General features: G+C 46.5%; 2 protein-coding genes across 3 annotated transcripts; both read left to right on the top strand.

Annotated features, from left to right (window-relative positions):
* Nucleotides 1-307: 307 nt before the first annotated feature.
* LOC117383663 (uncharacterized) lies at nt 308-6,289 on the top strand. 2 transcript variants are annotated; one of them, XM_033980860.2, is made up of 4 exons: nt 308-727; nt 2,035-2,484; nt 2,558-2,657; nt 4,464-6,289. In XM_033980860.2, the coding sequence occupies exons 1-4, from the start codon at nt 439-441 to the stop codon at nt 4,783-4,785; spliced, it is 1,161 nt and encodes a 386-aa protein (XP_033836751.2). In that variant the 5' UTR covers nt 308-438; the 3' UTR covers nt 4,786-6,289. The 2 variants fall into 2 exon arrangements, with proteins under 2 accessions (XP_033836751.2, XP_055084085.1); XM_055228110.1 differs by having other exon boundaries at nt 4,458-6,289.
* Nucleotides 6,290-12,214: 5,925 nt separating this feature from the next.
* LOC117384315 (protein rapunzel-like) lies at nt 12,215-16,942 on the top strand. The gene is made up of 4 exons (XM_033981609.2): nt 12,215-12,305; nt 13,034-13,111; nt 15,100-15,137; nt 15,716-16,942. The coding sequence occupies exon 4, from the start codon at nt 15,741-15,743 to the stop codon at nt 16,422-16,424; it is 684 nt and encodes a 227-aa protein (XP_033837500.1). The 5' UTR covers nt 12,215-12,305; nt 13,034-13,111; nt 15,100-15,137; nt 15,716-15,740; the 3' UTR covers nt 16,425-16,942.
* Nucleotides 16,943-18,347: the final 1,405 nt, after the last annotated feature.

The raw sequence follows: 18,347 nt of genomic DNA, 5'->3' as shown, positions 1-18,347 counted from the left end.
GGTAAAAGGATTTATTTGGACAATTTGTCATTATTATTTTCAAAGTCAAGTTAGAAATATTCATTAATATTTGGTGCAATTGCCTTTAAACTGTATGATTTCGGTCAAATTTTTGGGGTATTATTTGGATAGTAATGATAGAGCTGATTATACTCCAGTAGAAGAGTTTGGGTGGATGTTTGTAGCTCAAAGATGTACGCCGCAGTCAGGCCGCTCTCACATACTGCAGTGCTGCGCTTTAAACAGCAGAGGGCAGCATTACTCAAGTGCGACCTGCTGTAACCCGCGCAACCATAGAAGAAGAAGAAGGGTCACGTGACAGCTACATCCGTCACGTGACCCACAGTCTGTGCGGCCGTGTTGACCGGACTCCTCTGTCCTCGGCGCACCGTCCGTGGCCGCTGTTCGTTCGCCGACGCCCCACTGAGCGCACGGAGGATGCAGTTCCGCGCAGACGAGGCCGCGGTGGTGGAGAAGGCCGTGCGGCTCGCCGTAGAGTCGGTCATGAACGTCCTGAGCGCCGTCAACAGCGCCCGAACCAACGAGCTACAGCGGCTGGTGGCGGACAAAGAGCAGGAAATCAGGAGGCTGGAGGAGCGAGTGCGGGAGGCCGAGGGGGAACTGAGGCTCCTGCGGCGGTGGTGGTCCCCCAACGGAGCCCCGGAGCAGAGCGGCGGGGACCCGGAGAACAGCGCGGAGCAGCGGGAGTGTGAAGTGCGAGTCTCCCGTGAGTCTGCGGGGCCCACGGTGTTTTTCGTGCGGTTGATAGATCCGCACAGAGGGAGGACACAGTTTACGGCCCTGGACCAATAGTAAGACGTGAACTTAGACCGCGAACCAATCAGCGCACAGCAACACAAACAGCTGGAGATCCGCTTCACCGGAGAATAATGCGAGTGTGGAGGAAGGTGGAGGAAGGTGAAGCAACAGAGCCCTGGCGATACATGGCGATACGTTGAGATGGCGATACGTTGAAATAGCGATACATTGAAATAGCGATACATTGAAATAGCCATACGTTGAAATAGCGATTCGTTGAAATAGCGATACGTTGAAATGGCGATACATTGAAATAGAGATTCGTTGAAATAGCGATACATTGAAATAGCGATACGTTGAAATAGCGATTCGTTGAAATAGCGATACGTTGAAATAGCGATTCGTTGAAATGGCGATACGTTGAGATGGCGATACATGGCGATACGTTGAAATAGCGATACATTGAAATAGCGATACGTTGAAATAGCGAACCGTTGAAATGGCGATTTGTTGAAATAGCGATTCGTTGAAATAGCGATGCGTTGAAATAGCAATACATTGAAATAGCGATTCGTTGAAATAGCGATACGTTGAAATAGCGATACGTTGAAATAGCGATATGTTGAGATGGCGATTCGTTGAGATACATTGAGCTGTTTTTGCCTCAAAAAGTCTCCGCGAGAAGTGATCGATTACCAAAACGCGCACAAGAAACCCGAGTGGCGACTAATGTAAGCCAAGGCAAGTTTATTTGTACAGCGCAATTCAAAGTGCTTTACAGACATTAAAGACATTAAAATCACAATACAACAAACCAAAACATAAATAATCACAAATAATCATCTTAAAATTAACATTAAAAGAGAACAGCGCAGAATAAAAACCTTTCAGTGTATTGGGATTCCCTCATAAAAGTAGATTATGTGAGCAGAAAACACACATGGAGGTCGATCAGGTGCATGAAATAGACTTTATTTATTTATTTATTTATTCCGATTATGTTCATGTCCAAACCTCTCCAAAATAAGCTTAAGGCACAGTATTTTCAGGGGGCACGTTACCTTCATGATTCCATAGAAATAGAAAGTTAAAACCGTAAGTCGGAACATTCTCCCATTGCTACTGTGATTATAACATGTGTATATGTTTTTCAAAGTTTTTAGTGCAATTATTTTATGTTTTATTGGTTAAAAAGTTCCATAGAGCGACTGTGGCTTTAATGGTCCCTGTGTCCATAGTCCCAGCTGTCTCACCCTCTCACTCCTCTCTGTGCAGTGGCTCTGATGACTGGATCACCTTCTCAAGAACCTACCGATGGAATGGATCTGGACCAGACCTGCTCATCCAAAGACCGGACTGTGTCTGTGCCTGTTTCCCAGCCGCTCCCTTGTCCCCCGGAATCACCTGTCCAAAAAGTGCCCCTCTGTCCCCCAGAAACACCTGTCCAAAAACTGCCCCTCGGCTCCCCCGAAGGACAAGTCCAGCAACCGCCCCTTTGTCCCTCTGATGTCCCTCAGGAGCCAAACTGTCCCTCTGATGGACGTGCCCTACAGGAGACGCAGTGTCCTGTAAACAGACAGGTCAAACAGGAGGCGCTTTTTCCCAGTCCAGCACAGATAAAGCAAGAGCCCTTCTGTCCCGATTATGGATATGTCCAACAGGAGGACAGCCCTGCAGTCTTTCTTCAGAGGGACATGAGTGAGGAGGTGTCCCCCAGTGTCCAGGGTAAGGCACATGTCCATTTTGGGGTAGGTTATGGAGCAGTTTGTCTTTTAATCTAAAGAATGTTGTCCCATAGATATTTTAGGACACTCCGAGCTGTGGCAGAGTGTGTCCCTTGGAGCTGAGGACGTCCCTGTTACTGTGTCTGTCCCCCATTCTGTGCCTGGCCTGAGGGGGTGAGTACTGCGGGACTGTGTCTCTATCAGGAGGATTAGGGGAGGTGCCTGGGGGTTCTAACTGCAATGAAGTACAGAGAAGTGTTACTTTTACGGGGCATTAATCGTTAACACATGACATATTTAGATCACCGTGTTTCTCTTTATTGTTTTGAAAATACTATATTCCCCAGAAACAATGTATTAATATGTTTCACTTTTTTGAGGGTCTGAGCCACAACTCTTTTCTGTGGGGAAAAAAAAGGTTCTAACAGACACCACTCTGCTTCCAAATTGCGATTACTTATCAATTAGAGGCTTTTAATTACCGTATGTTCCGCACTATAAGGCGCACCTTCAATGAATGGCCCATTTTAAAACTGTTTTCATATATAGGGCGCACCGCATTATAAGGCGCATAGAATATAAACTACTGTAGTATCTGGGGTTGTGTTACACATCCACGAGATGGAGCTGCGCTAAAGGGAATGTCAACAAAACAGTCAGATAAGTCAGTCAAACTTTATTAATCGAATATTAAAAAACGCTCTGAAAACTTTGTTCACTCACAAAACAAGTTAATGCATCACAATATAGTAACTCTCGAAATAGTGCAAAGCAATAACAATAACTCAACGTTGTTCAAACGTTAATGTCCATATTCACAGTATCTCCAGCCTTGTTTAGTTGTAAACACGTGAAAGAAACACTAAAGCTCACTTTTTCAGCTCATTCCTCATTCACGAATCCGTCGAGTTCTTCCTCTTCAGTGTCTGAGTTGAACAGTTGGTCGAGCTCATTCAAAGTGCCCGATTCCGTCTCATCAAAATCACCATTATCCGTGTCGCTGCTGTTGTCTGGCAGTTCAGTGACAATTCCTGCCTTCGTGAGCTCGGACCACAGTTGAGACTGATATATCAGCCCAGACATCCGCAATCCATTGGCAGATTGTGGAGCTGACTCCCCGTCTCCCCGTTATTACCGCCATTACTTCGGCGACGCCTCCTGACTACGGGTGTCATAATTGACCATTATTGATCCATATATAAGGCGCATCGGATTATAAGGCGCACTGTGGGTTTTTGAGAAAATTAAAGGCTTTATAGTGCGGAAAATACAGTAATGACACCTCTCGCCCTGTTGCCATGGCAGCAGTATCCATGGGTCCTCTAGCTTTATGAATGTTGCATTGAAGTCTCCCTTAGAAATAAGAGAAGCCACTTAAAGCTTGTCAGGAGAGACTTGAATAACAGCAACAGATGTTAACACAAGATGGCCGCGGTGTCAGAGAGACAAAGCCTCTCAAGAGACTCTGATCATTTTAATACTAAACGGTGAAGGCAGGAAAAAGTATAGTCCTTTCACAAGTAAAGTTCAGTTGCACTAATTTACAGTGCTACTTTAGCTAAGCCAGCAGGTAACAAATGCAAATGTAACCGCTAAGACCACAAAATAAATGTTTATATTGTTAATAAGACATTAAAAGTAAAACATTCACAGGTGGCAGGAAACTGTTGTTGCCATTGATTTCACTCGTCATTTATAAATGATTTGATTAAATTTATTTGGATGACAGACTAAGACTAACTGTGTACAAAACATTTTTATAGCAACTGTCGATTTCACAATTTTGCAATTTTTCAAAATATGAAAAGTTACAAACGATAATTTATCAACTCCATAGGCAGAGAACACTGCCACAATATCTAGGATATTTATATGACACCACTCTGATCTCTGTCCTCCTTGTGTCCCCCCATGTCTCTTAAATCCCCTGTCTGTCCCTCTTTTACTTCCCCGTGCCTCTGTCATTCCGGGCAGGAGCAGAAAGACCACCTTGGCCAGGAGAGACCAGTCGGAGGAGGCCATGCGGCGACGCAGAGCTTCGTGGAGAGCGGCGTCCCGAAGGTATTACGCCCGCAAGATGGCCCGCCTCCACACCCACACGGCCAACAGCTCCGGCCCAGGGACCTCGGTTCCTCTGTTTCCCCCATGTCCCGGGCCCCAGGGGAACATGATTGTACAGTTACACAGCCAGCCACACAGCCAGCCATGGGGTGTGTCCTCCAGGGGGTACTCCTCATGTGAATTGGTTCAGGACCCCCTCAGACATCCCCAGGACCCTCAAAGACCCCCTGCTCACAGCTGATGGTAACTTATGAACTTTAGGACAAAGACGATTTTTGAAGTCATCTCAGCGAACAACAGTCATGACATTTACTTGCACAATCAACTCTTAAAGACACTGTACCTGATTTTTCCTTAACAATGTGGAAAACAGAACTAGTTAATTTTAAAGGTCCTGTTTTAAGTAAAATTGACTCTTGAGGTTTAAGCCATGTCATAATATTCCCCAAAACACACCTGGAGTTGTTTTATTTCATTCACACATGTTTGAGTGACCCTGCATTAGTTTAGTCTGTACATCTGCCCAGCACAAAACGCTCTGTTCCACCTTGTGATGTCACGTCGTGGTAGTTTTCAAGTTAACAGCTCCTTTTACCTTTAGTTCAGTAGAGATCGGAAATTCCAGGGTTGAAATGATCCAAATGAAGCTGTGTGGAGTTTAAAAACACAATGGACTGCTTCTCGTATGACCACATGACATCACAAGTGTTTTCTGTTTGAGAAAAGAACTCAGCCTAAATCTGCAGGTTTGTGCGTTAAAAATGTGTGAATGAAACAAAACACAACTCCAGGTCTGTTTGTGATGAGGAAACATTATAAAATAGATCAGGTCCATGGTGTAAAATGAGCAGTTTAAACTTACCTCATTCATTCTGAGCATCCTAATTATTCACCGCGAAGAGTTTTTCAGCATTTTTCACAACTGTAAGACCAGAGCGGAGTTTTGATGCTAACTTGCACTTCCTGATCATCGGACAATAACATAATTTGACACAGACATTACACAACAGACTTATTTTGACCTCAAGAGCTGCTTATACGTACATATATCTGCACTGGGGCCAGACATTTTGCGCAGATACAAGGGGAAAAATCAGGTACAGGATCTTTAATTCTGCTCTGGATCAGATTTTTGTCTCATTTCATTAGAGAACCAGTCACAGCACACACGTCTCAGTCTGCAGCAGGTCAGGTGAGTACAGGTGGGAGCCACATAGAAAAATTTATATTTAAATTGTTTTGGGTGCATGCGAAATAACAGTAGAATTTTCATGTTGTCTACAATTAAAACTATACCAGTGTAATTCTCCAAACGCCCCCTCGCTTTTCGGACATGTTAGCTCCATTGATGGACAAGTATAGACTAGATTTATCCTTTTTTAGTTGCTCTTCTGTGTCGCCAAAGTTCTTCACGGTGCATCATTTCTCACTCACCTCATTCGCACAAGGCAAGATGGGTGAAGTGTCTTGCCTAAGGACACAACGACAATTTCCATCCAGGTACTAACCAGACCCTGCCCCACTTCGCTTCAGGTGTGGGGCGTTGAGGAGCAGGTACAGCCTCCAGGGACGCGGTGAAATATCATTGGTCAAAAATAAAAACGACTTGTCCATGTGATCACAGCCGCCTCATAAACTTTAATAAGAGAAATGTCAAATCTCTGTTATATGAATGGTTTTGTTTATCTTTGCTTCCTGTATTTATTAATTTTGTGAACCTAAATAAGAATAAATATTTCTGACGTATGTACTCGTTTTTACTGAACTCCTGTGTGATCTGGGGGAGGGTCCAGCTAGGTACTCCTGATCCTGTCTCAGATCTGGGGGAGGGTCCAGCTAGGTACTCCTGATCCTGTTTTAGATCTGGGGGAGGGTCCAGTTAGGTACTCCTGATCCTGTTTTAGATCTGGGGGAGGGTCCAGTTAGGTGCTCCTGATCCTGTTTTAGATCTGGGGGAGGGTCCAGTTAGGTACTCCTGATCCTGTCCCAGATCTGGAGGAGGGTCCAGCTAGGTACTCCTGATCCTGTCTTAGATCAGGGGGAGGGTCCAGCTAGGTACTCCTGATCCTGTCTCAGATCTGGGGGAGGGTCCAGCTAGGTACTCCTGATCCTGTCTTAGATCAGGGGGAGGGTCCAGCTAGGTACTCCTGATCCTGTCTCAGATCTGGGGGAGGGTCCAGCTAGGTACTCCTGATCCTGTCGTAGATCTGGGGGAGGGTCCAGCTAGGTACTCCTGATCCTGTCGTAGATCTGGGGGAGGGTTCACCTAGGTACTCCTGATCCTGTCTTAGATCTGGGGAACGTCCAGCTAGGTACTCCTGATCCTGTCGCTGGTTTAGTTGAAAATGATGCTGCACTCACTAGACCTACATTGTAAAGTGATGTGCAACGCTTGTCCACAGGGGGCAGTGTCTCACACCACGTCACAGCTGAGAGTCATTTGTTTTTATATATTTATAGTGATTTTTCTGAAGATTTGAAGAAATACTTGAATCACTGATCACTCACTAACACATGATGAAGATGATGAAGTACCTTTACTCTTTGAGCTGTACCGTGTCTGGTGAAATGCTGCCATCTGCTGTCTAGAAAAGCACACTGCTGGTAGTTTTCAAGTTAACAGCTCCTTTTACCTTCAGTTCAGTAGAGATTGTCAATTCCAGGGGTTGAAATTATCCAAATGATTCTAGTGAAGCTGTTTTGAAGTTTAAAAACACAATGGAGCACTTCCTGTATTAGCGCATGACATCACAAGGTGGAACAGAGCGTTTTGTGATGTCTTCTCTTTCCTTTTACTATTTATTTGTTTACATGAACTGCATTGCACTCTTGAAAGTTGTAAAAGCAAAACTAACATTGGCCACAGGAAGAAGAGGAGGAGGAGGAGAGGAGGAGAGGAGGAGGAGGAGGAGGAGGAAGAGGCCGTGTTCACTGTCAGATGGCTCCGTGAAATGATGAAATGCTGCCATCTGCTGTGTCAAATATGAAACTGCAGATAAGGCTCAGAACATGAATGGTCTGATCAGAAGTGTTTGGACTGTGGACAGTGATGGGGAAAACACTGCATTATGTAATCTGTTCTGTTACATGCTCCAAGAATACTTTCATATGGACTTGATTATAGTGAAATAAACATGACATAGGATTAAAATAGCTTTATACTTGTACAGTTCTTTATGGTGCGTTTATTTATCATTAATTAAAGAAATCAAAAATCACACTGCACTCACCACAAGAGCCGTTTCCTGTTTTTCTCACCAACTGTCACACTCTCACTGTGTAGTCTGAAGTACACATTGAAGCATGACCAACTGCAATATATTTCTTTGAAGGAAGGTAATTGTATTCAGAATACCACCAAATGAAAGAGTAACTGTACTGAAACAGTAACTAAGTACTAAGTAGTATTCATAATACACATTTTAGGTACACGTATTTAGTTACGTTCCACCATATGGAAATTAATGGATATATTTATATGCATAAGCAGTGAAAAAACAAATCTCCACTAAAAATAACTGATGGTATGCCTGTTGTGCACCTCCAACGTAGGCCCCTTTGTTGTGCTACACCTCCACAGTGGGCCCCTCTCTGGTCTCTGTGCTGCAGCTCCACTATGGGCCCCTTTGGTAGTAGTTTCTCTATGCTGCACCTCCACCGTGGGCCCTTCTTCTGGTCTTTGTGCTACACCTCCACAGTGGGCCTCTCTTTCTGCTCTCTGTGCTGCAGCTCCACCGTGGGCCCCTCTCTGGTCTCCGCGCTGCAGCTCCACCGTGGGCCCCTCTCTGGTCCCTGTGGTGCAGCTCCACCGTGGGCCCCTCTCTGGTCTCTGTGGTGCATCTCCTCCATGGGCCCCTTTATTTGTATCTCTGTGCTGCACCTCCACTGTATGCACCTCTCTGTTCTCTGTGCTACACTTCTACTATGGGCCCCTCTTTTGGTTTGTGTGGCGCTGCTCCACCATGTGCCCCTCTCTGGTCCCTGTGGTGCAGCTCCACCGTGGGCCCCTCTCTGGTCCCTGTCGTGCAGCTCCAACGTGGGCCCCTCTCTGGTCTCTGTGCTGCAGCTCCACTATGGGCCCCTTTGGTAGTAGTTTCTCTATGCTGCACCTCCACCGTGGGCCCTTCTTCTGGTCTTTGTGCTACACCTCCACAGTGGGCCTCTCTTTCTGCTCTCTGTGCTGCAGCTCCACCGTGGGCCCCTCTCTGGTCTCCGCGCTGCAGCTCCACCGTGGGCCCCTCTCTGGTCCCTGTGGTGCAGCTCCACCGTGGGCCCCTCTCTGGTCTCTGTGGTGCATCTCCTCCATGGGCCCCTTTATTTGTATCTCTGTGCTGCACCTCCACTGTATGCACCTCTCTGTTCTCTGTGCTGCACTTCTACTATGGGCCCCTCTTTTGGTTTGTGTGGCGCTGCTCCACCATGTGCCCCTCTCTGGTCCCTGTGGTGCAGCTCCACCGTGGGCCCCTCTCTGGTCCCTGTCGTGCAGCTCCAACGTGGGCCCCTCTCTGGTCTCCGCGCTGCAGCTCCACCGTGGGCCCCTCTCTGGTCTCCGCGCTGCAGCTCCACCGTGGGCCCCTCTCTGGTCTCTGTGGCGCAGCTCCACCACGGGCCCTTGTAACTGTTATAAATGCGTGTGCACGGTGCAGTGTAGGAAGTGGTTTGTCGTTCTGTTTCCCTCCATCACTTCCTCACCTCAGCGACGAGCTCTCGCAACTCAGTAAGACACATCATTGTTTTCTTATTTTCAATGATTGTTTTATTTCTATTGGCTTATAATTTATTGATTGATTGATTGAATGATTAGCCAGTTACAAAATTAATTAGTTAAAATGTTTCATGGTTACTCATATTTGATGAAAGACAGGTCTGTAGGTGCCCGTTTTGTTCCTGGTTTAGTTTCGGCGTGTAGTTCTTCATCTTTCTTTACCTAACCTTCCTTTTTTTTTGTTTTCTGGCTGCATCCAGCTCTAGACTGGATTTAGTTCTGGTTTAGTTCTAGTTTAGACCTGCTTTGGACAAGGTTCTTGATCAGGTTTGGTTTAGTTTCATCCTGTTTTCTCCATTCACTGTATAAAGTGGTGGATGATGCTGCTTTTCAATATCACATCACACTCTGTTGTATAAATGCATTTGTTTGTTTTTCAGCAGCAAGAAAAACTGAAGTACTTAGACCATTATTACTTTTTAAATCCTTATTTGCGTAACACTTCCTTCTTAATTACCCTCTGAAGTTGTATTTGGAGAGATTCATGCACATTTGATCAATCTTTAATCTTTAATCTTTAATTGCTTCAGATGCCACATCCTGTTTTCACTGTCACTGAGTATTTATTTCATTCTCTAATTTTATTTTCGGTGATACTCGTGGGATTCAGCGTAGACATTTTGGTACTAATGAGAAAAAAATCCGCTACTTGCTAATGTGATGTGCAGCTATCCATAGGAGGACTTGTTTCTTTTATTAAGTCATTTTAGATGAATATTCCAATTTAAAATGTCCAAATTAAAACAAAATGAGCCACGGGTGTCATAGATTATAACTATAGAGCAGACACAAGCACATTAAAAGTGCTTTAAAACATGGACAATTCATAATTTTACCAATAGTTTATTAATAATGATTCAGACTTTTGTAAATACTTAACCCATTACTGCCCTTTGTGTCCAGAAATGAAATCGTGTATTGTAGTACTTTGGCATGATCCGGTGTTATTTATTTTACGAAAATTGTCAAAATGTTTCATAAAAAGTGGGTTTCGTGGTTGGTCACACTTGTGGGTTAAGCCAAGGACCTTGTATTTTTGGTTAAAGGCACTATAAGAGATTTTTAATACAGTTAATGTGAAATAGCTCGACATTAGGACTTAAGATAGTGCATACATTTATACTGAACTACTTTTGAACATTAAAGGGCTCGTATTACACTGATCTATGTTATAACGTCGTTTCCTCATCACAAACAGACCTGGAGTTGTGACGTCACTGTGTTTTTAAACTCCACACACCTCCACTGGAATCATTTTGATGATTTCAGCCCTGGAATTGCAGATCTCTACTGAACAGAAGCTAAAAATGTAGCTGCTAACTTGAAAACTACAGCTTCATGACATCACAAAGTGGAACAGAGGATTTTGGAGATGTGTGAATGAAACAAAACATAACTCCAGGTGTGTTTTTTGATGAGGTAACAGCATTTTAACATGGCTTAAAGCTCCCAAGAGTCAATTTAGCAGAATACAGGACCTTTAACACAATATTGTTTTCAGTGAGACACATTTTGCATTTCATATAATACAAAGCAATTATTCCTCAAAATGAAAAAGATGAAGAGTGTGATACACAATATTATTTTTGAGAGAACCTTGTATGTTCTTCGGACTTCATAGCAGGTAGGTGACATTACTGTCAGTAGTGTAGGGTGATGGGGAAGGGCCTATGTTATTGAAAAGAATCCAACCTTTGACCACTTAAAACAAATCCCAGTATTTCGAGGAGGAAAATACTTGTGGAATTTTACATGATGTGTTGATGTGCTGTTAAAACCAGGCTATGTCACTACAGGCTGTTACTGAGGTGAAGAATGACATTTGGTTACGATTCCCCTCACAGTTTAGTCCTGCTTTGTGCCTCTGTAATGGCTCTGGCTCTATCCAAGTCAAACTAAAACTTCTACAAAGTTACTCATGAGTCATAAAGCAGAAACAGGCTAATGTCCAGCCATAGAGATGAACCCGTCCTCATCAAGTTCTGGACAAAATCAATACACCATAAACTCTTATAGTTATAACATTTTTATTATCAATTGTATAAAATGAGGCTCAACATTATAGATTGATGATGTTGTACTTTAATATTGGGCTATAGGCTCATTACCTGCTGCAGCGGTCACTCTGTGGTCAGCGGAGACTCGGGTCCGGGCGGTGTCCTCCCTCTCCCTAAAACACAGACAGACTTTATCTGGACATGCTCCGGATGCTGCGCACCGGGAAAACCTTAAATACAGTAAATCCTCACGTCACTGACCGTTTATTTTAATAAATATCATTATTACAGCGCGTTCTTCAGCTCCCCGCGCGCGCGTCTGTGCTGTTAGTCCCTAGGGCTCGCGCTACAGCCTACACCACGCGCCATGGAGGTGTATTTTTAGTCATCCAAAAATACCCTCGTGCACGAGACTGGTGTTTCTCACACACGACGCACTCTCCCTGTTTCATGTGGAGACTCTGTGTTCACGCGATAACTGCGGCCCCTCGGAGCATCCTCTGCACACTAATGATGTGCGCCTTTGTCCCGGACAAAGTGCTGTTTGTGCCTCTATATTTTCCATTCAGCCCCCGGGCAGCTGTCCACAGGCCCACACTCACACGGGACAGACCCGCGGACAGGCGGAGACAGGCCGGGGACAGCCGAGACAGTTGTCCGCAGCCGCTGCCCTCGGGAGGGGGAGGGGGCTGCACCTGCCGCAGGACTAAGTCCCGATTCAAGCCTGGACTCGCTCTGCTCTCGCCCTCATGATCCCAGAGCTTGTGTTCTGTTGAAACAGCTTTGTGCTTCAGGCTGATTTGCATCTGACCACAAACAGCCAACAGCAGCAGCAGCAGCAGCGGGCGTCTCCACTGTGCTTTACGCGCGGCGGAGGCGACGTGTCTGGAGAGGAGACGCGGTACTTCGCCTTGACGATCCACGGTCGGCTGCTGTCGATGTCCCGGGGAGAAGAGGTACTGTGGGCGGCTGTAGACAGGGACTGTCCCGCGCTGTGCTGTGAGTACCTTTAGTAGAGTCTGGTAGAGAATGGATCCTCTACTCTGTGCGTCTGCGGTAATAACATCATGTCCTCTGCTCAACCAGAGCCTGTCTGAGACTAAACCCACTCTTGTGCTTCGGAACACGCTTGCTCAAGGATATAATCGCTATATTTATTAATTTTTCTAAACATTTGACAACATTTTGTTGACGTTTGACGGATGTTATTAATAAGAAAACACTCTCCACGCTCCGCGCAGCCGCATTACCGTCGCATCCTTTTAACTCCGGTTTGAAGCGGATCTCCGAGTGTCTGTGGGTCCCAGTGTCCTCTACTGCCCGGACTCTGATCCTGTGCTGTCCCGGCCGTAGTGTTTGTTTCTCCTGGAGAGTACAGTGCGTCTGTGCGTCAGCTGGAGCTGTGGAGCCGGTGCGCAAGGCGCTGGGCAGTGGCACATTGGAGCTGCTCGCTGCGTTTCCATTGGCTGTGAGCGTGTGTACACGGGACTACCGGGTGGACTGACACATGTACAGTGTGCAGGGGACGTGTGCTACACAGACGGACCTGTTGGACTGTGTTTTTGAATAAATGGAGCGTTTAAGGCGCCATTTTTAGTTAAAATAAGTATTTTAGCCATAGGGGCCTTTTTCTACTTTTGGGGCCTTTGTGGGACCCCAGGATAATTTTATTGGTGAGTTGATCACCCCTTCACAGCGAACACACTTGGACGTGTCCTTTTTTGCAGGGATTGCTGGGAAGAAGAAGGAGGCCGTCGAACTGAGGGCTTTGGAAAGGGAGCCATAGGAACAGCCGCTGAGAAAAGGTAAGAACCAGGACTTTTAAAGCTGCCTGCTCGGCTCTATGGGGAGCCCAGGCGTCCCGGGGGTCCTGTAGCCCACATTTAGATACCGATGGCCCGGTTTTCAGGTAGATTTGTCCCGCTAAGGGCCGCTCTGGAGCAGGGTGGGTCCGGGACGGTGTGCGTCACAGAGGAATATGGAGGCACGGCAGGGGGAGCCATTCTGCGCTGTAGAGGCGCACGGCTCTCTGTCAGCCCGTTCCAGGGTCACAGGCAAGAGCAGCGAGGCCCGGGGCCCGCTGTGGACCGGCTGGTATCACAGGGCTGTTCATGGGGTAGCCATACTGTGCGTGCGTCCTGGGACAGTGAAGCACCTGTGGACACAGAGACAGAAGGGACATGTTAGGACGGGCGGGGTGAGGACAGGGGACACTACAGTAGGCTTTACTTCACACGTGTGAGTCTGAGGCTCAGTAGGCCTACACTAGACTACAACAGGTCAGTCTGTGTGACCCGACTGAAAACATTCAAGATGGCTCCTGGAGCAGCAGGTGAACACTTCCTGCTTCTGTCCAAACATCTCTCCATTTTAAAGCACATCTGGACTGGCCCCAAGACACACTGGCCCCTCACTGCAGGGGCCCTCACTGTCCTCGAGGGCCCCTCTGTCTGAACAGCCCTCTGTGTGATCCTGTGAGACGGTGACATTAAAGGAAACGGTGTCTTATCCCAAACAGACAGGCTGGTAACGCACAGGGCTTTAAATGCCACATGCATCACTGTGCTGCTCAGAACACACAATCAGCTCAAATTAAAGTCAATAACAACAGCGTGAGCAACATTTAGCCCTGAATATTTTCACACCATAAGAAAAAATGGCCGGATAGGACAGGACTAATATCTGTGTGCCTTTTACGCACACCTGTCTGTATAAACTGGTTGTTAGACTGGACACATGAAATCAGCCCTTATCAACACAAAACTGTCACTGTGAACATGTGGGAGGGGCGAACAGCGCCACCTGTGGAGCGCACGCAGAACACAGGCGTGACTCAGCTGTGCCTGTATCATTTCATTCAGATCAGATGGAGCTTTACGCACATCACTATGGCGCATAAGAGATCCGCATCCTGTGTTAAAGTGAGTACTGTGAAATTGTATAAACCAGGACTAAACGAGGACTAGACCTGTTTTAACCAAGGCTGAAAAGGACTAAACCAGATCTAAAGCAAGACAAAACCTATTCTAATCTCAGTTCATTCAAAAGTAGCCAATGTTTCTGCTTATATTTAACAGCAGGGATTACGGACGCGTTTGGGAGATGCTGTAGATCCTCATGGGGTTTGCTAATGTCTTTTTCCCCGGAGAATGCGCGTGTCGTCGCCACTGACCATTGCTGTAGTCTCGGCGTTATCCCAGGCAATTCCAGGCAGTGCTGTCCTGGTGCTGAAACCTGCCGCGGTTGAACTGCGCCCTCTGCTGTGTGCGCGCCCTCACTGCAGCTCTCAGGGTGCTTGTTTTGTCTGCGCGCGCGGGCTGATGAGTCAAGCGGAGGTTCGAGCTAAAGCTACGTAATATAATGTAATGTTGGTTTGATCCATATAATGCCATGAACCAGCCCCTGAATATGTGAGTAAACACCACAAGGATCATCTCAACCGCTATACTCTCAGGTCTGACGCTGAAATACCACACCTCCACCCAACCACCGGAACCCAAATCCAACTCCTAAACCCACTTCCAATTTTGAGATATTAATTTGAAACTAGTTTACGTAAATGTGTAAGAAAAAAATGTATGACAAGTGTTTCATAAGTTAATGTTTTCATATTTAAATAAGGCATTTTATGTGTAAAAATGTCCAAAAATGCACATGGAAACACAAGGGAGGGCATCTGACACACAAAGATATCTCAGAATATGTTTGTAAAGGTCCAAACTACATTGTTAAGAGGAAGAGTAAGTTCTCACACATGACATGTTTTCTAATGAGTGCTTTGTTTTGATTTCAGGTGCTTCCAGAGGACACTGTAAGCCAAGATAACGTGAGGTAAGATTCACAGACAGGCCACTCCCCCTCTCCTTCCCTCTTCCCTACACACTCCTGGATGACCTCAGGTTGACCTCTGGAAGACTCCAGAACAGTCCACACAGCAGACCCCACCCAGTCCAGCTTTTGCATCTGTCCAGACTAAACAGCTTCTGAAAGTCCTGTGCTCCTCACTGAAGTATTAGATTATATCTCTTTAGTGACACACATCAGGTCATGTCAAATCCAGAAAGAAATAATTGTGAGGATGATACTAGAACGTTGTACCCTCACTACTTCTTAATTCTATGGAGCTACTCGCTGATCTTCAGCTCTAAATGACCTGCCACACATGGTTTATACTATAGAAAAGAGGATGGGGTTATTGTAGCTCAGGGCGTAGAGCCATGAAGATTAGTGCAGCTCCCAGAGGAGAGCTCCAAGTGATAAACTGTGACAGCTGGGTACAGGTGTGTCACATACAGAGCACTCAGAGCTGAGACTGCATTTGACCCACACTGACCGTCTTTTCCTCTGTCACACACACATATATGCTCAGTGCTTTTGACCCACACTGACCCTCCTCTCCTCTGCCACAGAGCCACAGCACCTCCTGCTGCAAATATGATGAACGAGGAGCTGCTGGAGGACCAGGCCAAGCTGAAGCAGGGTCTGGTGAAAGTGCTGCAGTGTGTGGCCACCATCTCGTCCGCAGCGGCTGTGGTTAACCCTATCTTCGGAGTGGCCGGCTCTCTGATCCGAGTGGTGCTCCACCACATTGACGATGAGGACATCCGCACGCTCAAGAGAGAGTTTGGCTCAGTTAACCGTGCTCTGGACGATATCTCCCAGCAGAACCGCAACACCCTGCTGCAGATTAAGAAGGAGACGCTGGACGGCCAGTACTGCCGAGTGGAGGAGAACCTGAAGAACCAGTTCAGGAAGTTCATGGAGATGGTGGAGGCACGGCCCGACCAGCGTGAGCGCAAGAAGGACGACTTCGAGGAGAGCTACAGTAACGACCTGGGTGATCAGAACCTGCACACGCTGTATGACGGTGTGGTGGGCACCCCTAAGCTCTTCAGCAAGCCCATCCTGGAGGTGTACCTGAGGCACAGCCATGGAGACCGCCACACCATGGAGCGCCTGTGCACCCGCCTCACCTACCTCTTCTGCATTGGCCTCATCGCACTCATGGGCTTCGCCGCCATCATCGGGGACGACGAGGAGGGGCTAAGTGAGGAGTGGGCCGAGAAGATGGAGCACGTCCAGGAGAAGATGCAGGAGGCCCTGCGCCGCTGCCACTGACTCACACATTCCCCTCAGCTCCACCATTGACCTCCTGTGCAGAGACTGCAGCCCAGCACCAGGGGGCAGACTTGTGCAGCTGCACAGAGGCCTGTGCTGAAGCTCCGGTTCTTTCTTTATAACCTCCTGTTACTCTAACACGGGACTTTGGCTCATGGCTTTTCTCTTTAGTTTGGTCTGACCACACGTTTCTATATCTGACCATAGCACTTTCTATATATCTGTTCTTCTCGGTGTCACCTGAACGTGCACGTTTCACCGCCTGTGCCTGGATGTCTCATTTTATGTCTCATTTTATATTATTATGTTACTTTTTTTATTTCTTGTAACATATTTACCATGTGCATTAGCATGAAGAATCATACTTTTGTTTCTGGAGATTCTATTACAATCATGTTTATAACAGTTCAGATTATTTTGCTCTCGACAGATAATTATAGCAGCTGGTGCCTCCATGTGAGAACCTCTGCCTGCTCTGTATATATGCACTTCAATAAATACGGGATGAATATTAGAAAGCTCCTATGTCTATTTCTGTGCCAATGAACCCGGACCAAACTGCATTTTTTTATGTGACCACTAGAGGGCGGCACTGGACCGTACAGACCATAAGCAGCACGCGCGTCTCGAGATGCCCGGAGAGGGTAAAAATGTTACGACAAATATAGACTACATCATAACATTTAAGAGCAGATTACACAGGCTACACGTCTGGGGAGGGCATGGATACGACACATCGCAGCTTTAGTTTGAGCAACGCACCATCACCAGAAATAAAAGGTTCTGCGGGTTCCTGGTTGTGTAATAGGAGTCTGCAGTCACCAGGGGGCGCCACTCGACTTGTCGACTGCCTGATGTCCACGAGGCCTCCCACCCCTCCCTCTTCTGTGCGTAAATAGTTATTGCTATTATCACGTGACGTATAACTTCCAAGACATTTTTTATACTACTTGACCAAAACAAAATGGAACTCCCCTTTAAAGGCCCACTGTGTAACATTTCTGTTTTGCTCCAGGGAGATGCCATTGCTTTGCCTGGAGTGTCCCTGAGTGTGGCATTAACTTGCAATATATATCCAGTTACATGTGTTTTTATTACTCAAAAATACCTTTAAAAACATCAATTCTCTGAGCAGGGATGCCACTCCACAGATCTGGCTTGTTATTCGGCCTGGTTTTGTCACTGGTTTCTACGGAGACATGTTTAAAGAGCCTGTACCCATTTTTTCCCCCCATATAAGCAAAACACCTCCCAGTACAGATATATTGTGTAAGAAATACAACTGAGGTCAAAATAAGTCTGATGCGCACTGTCTGCATAGAATTATACAGCACTGTATTGCCCTATAATCAGGAAGTGCACGTTAGCATGCTAGTTGTTCAAAATTTAGCGCTTATAAACTCATCGTGGAGAATAATTTGAATGAGGAATAACTTTGAACCACTGCAAACCGCTTCAAATAATTTAGTTTTTCGCGTTTTTAAGACACTAAAATCAGGTACATCGCCTTTAATGCCATACTGTGGAGCATTCCAGGCAAAGCTGAAACATCTCCTTGGAGACAAGCAGGTGAAAAGTTCCACGGTGCACCTTTAACGAGCTGTTGATCATATCTTGATTGATCACACTTCCAACTGCGTAACCTTCTGAGCTCTACGCTCCAGTGGCTGCGCACAGTGGCGGTGAGTGTAGCCGCCCGCGGTTGTGCGAGGTCGGGGTTAAGCCGCTGTGGAATGGCCCTCATGCCCCGGAGCCGCAGAACAGGTCGGTCCACGGCGCGGATGTGGGAAACGACGCTACACGACAGGTGCGCGCAGATAAGGCAAGTGTCCCAGCCCCATTATCGCACGAGACCTCTGTGTGTGTGCGTGTGTGCGTGTGTGTGTGTGTGTGGGTGTGTGTGTGTGTGTGTGTGGGGGTGTG

The sequence above is a fragment of the Periophthalmus magnuspinnatus genome, chromosome 16 (assembly GCF_009829125.3).
Source record: "Periophthalmus magnuspinnatus isolate fPerMag1 chromosome 16, fPerMag1.2.pri, whole genome shotgun sequence".
Lineage (NCBI taxonomy): Eukaryota > Metazoa > Chordata > Actinopteri > Gobiiformes > Gobiidae > Periophthalmus > Periophthalmus magnuspinnatus.
This window is presented reverse-complemented; position numbering and strand designations above follow the sequence as displayed.

What these genes read in the sequence shown, in the direction of transcription:
- LOC117383663 (XM_055228110.1), top strand. Translation starts at nt 439, where the DNA reads ATGCAGTTCCGCGCAGACGAGGCCGCGGTGGTGGAGAAGGCCGTGCGG. An exon ending in GTGTGAAGTGCGAGTCTCCC is followed by an intron (nt 728 to 2,034) that starts GTGAGTCTGCGG and finishes CTCTCTGTGCAG; the next exon opens with TGGCTCTGATGACTGGATCA. An exon ending in GGTGTCCCCCAGTGTCCAGG is followed by an intron (nt 2,485 to 2,557) that starts GTAAGGCACATG and finishes GTTGTCCCATAG; the next exon opens with ATATTTTAGGACACTCCGAG.
- LOC117384315 (XM_033981609.2), top strand. Translation starts at nt 15,741, where the DNA reads ATGATGAACGAGGAGCTGCTGGAGGACCAGGCCAAGCTGAAGCAGGGT.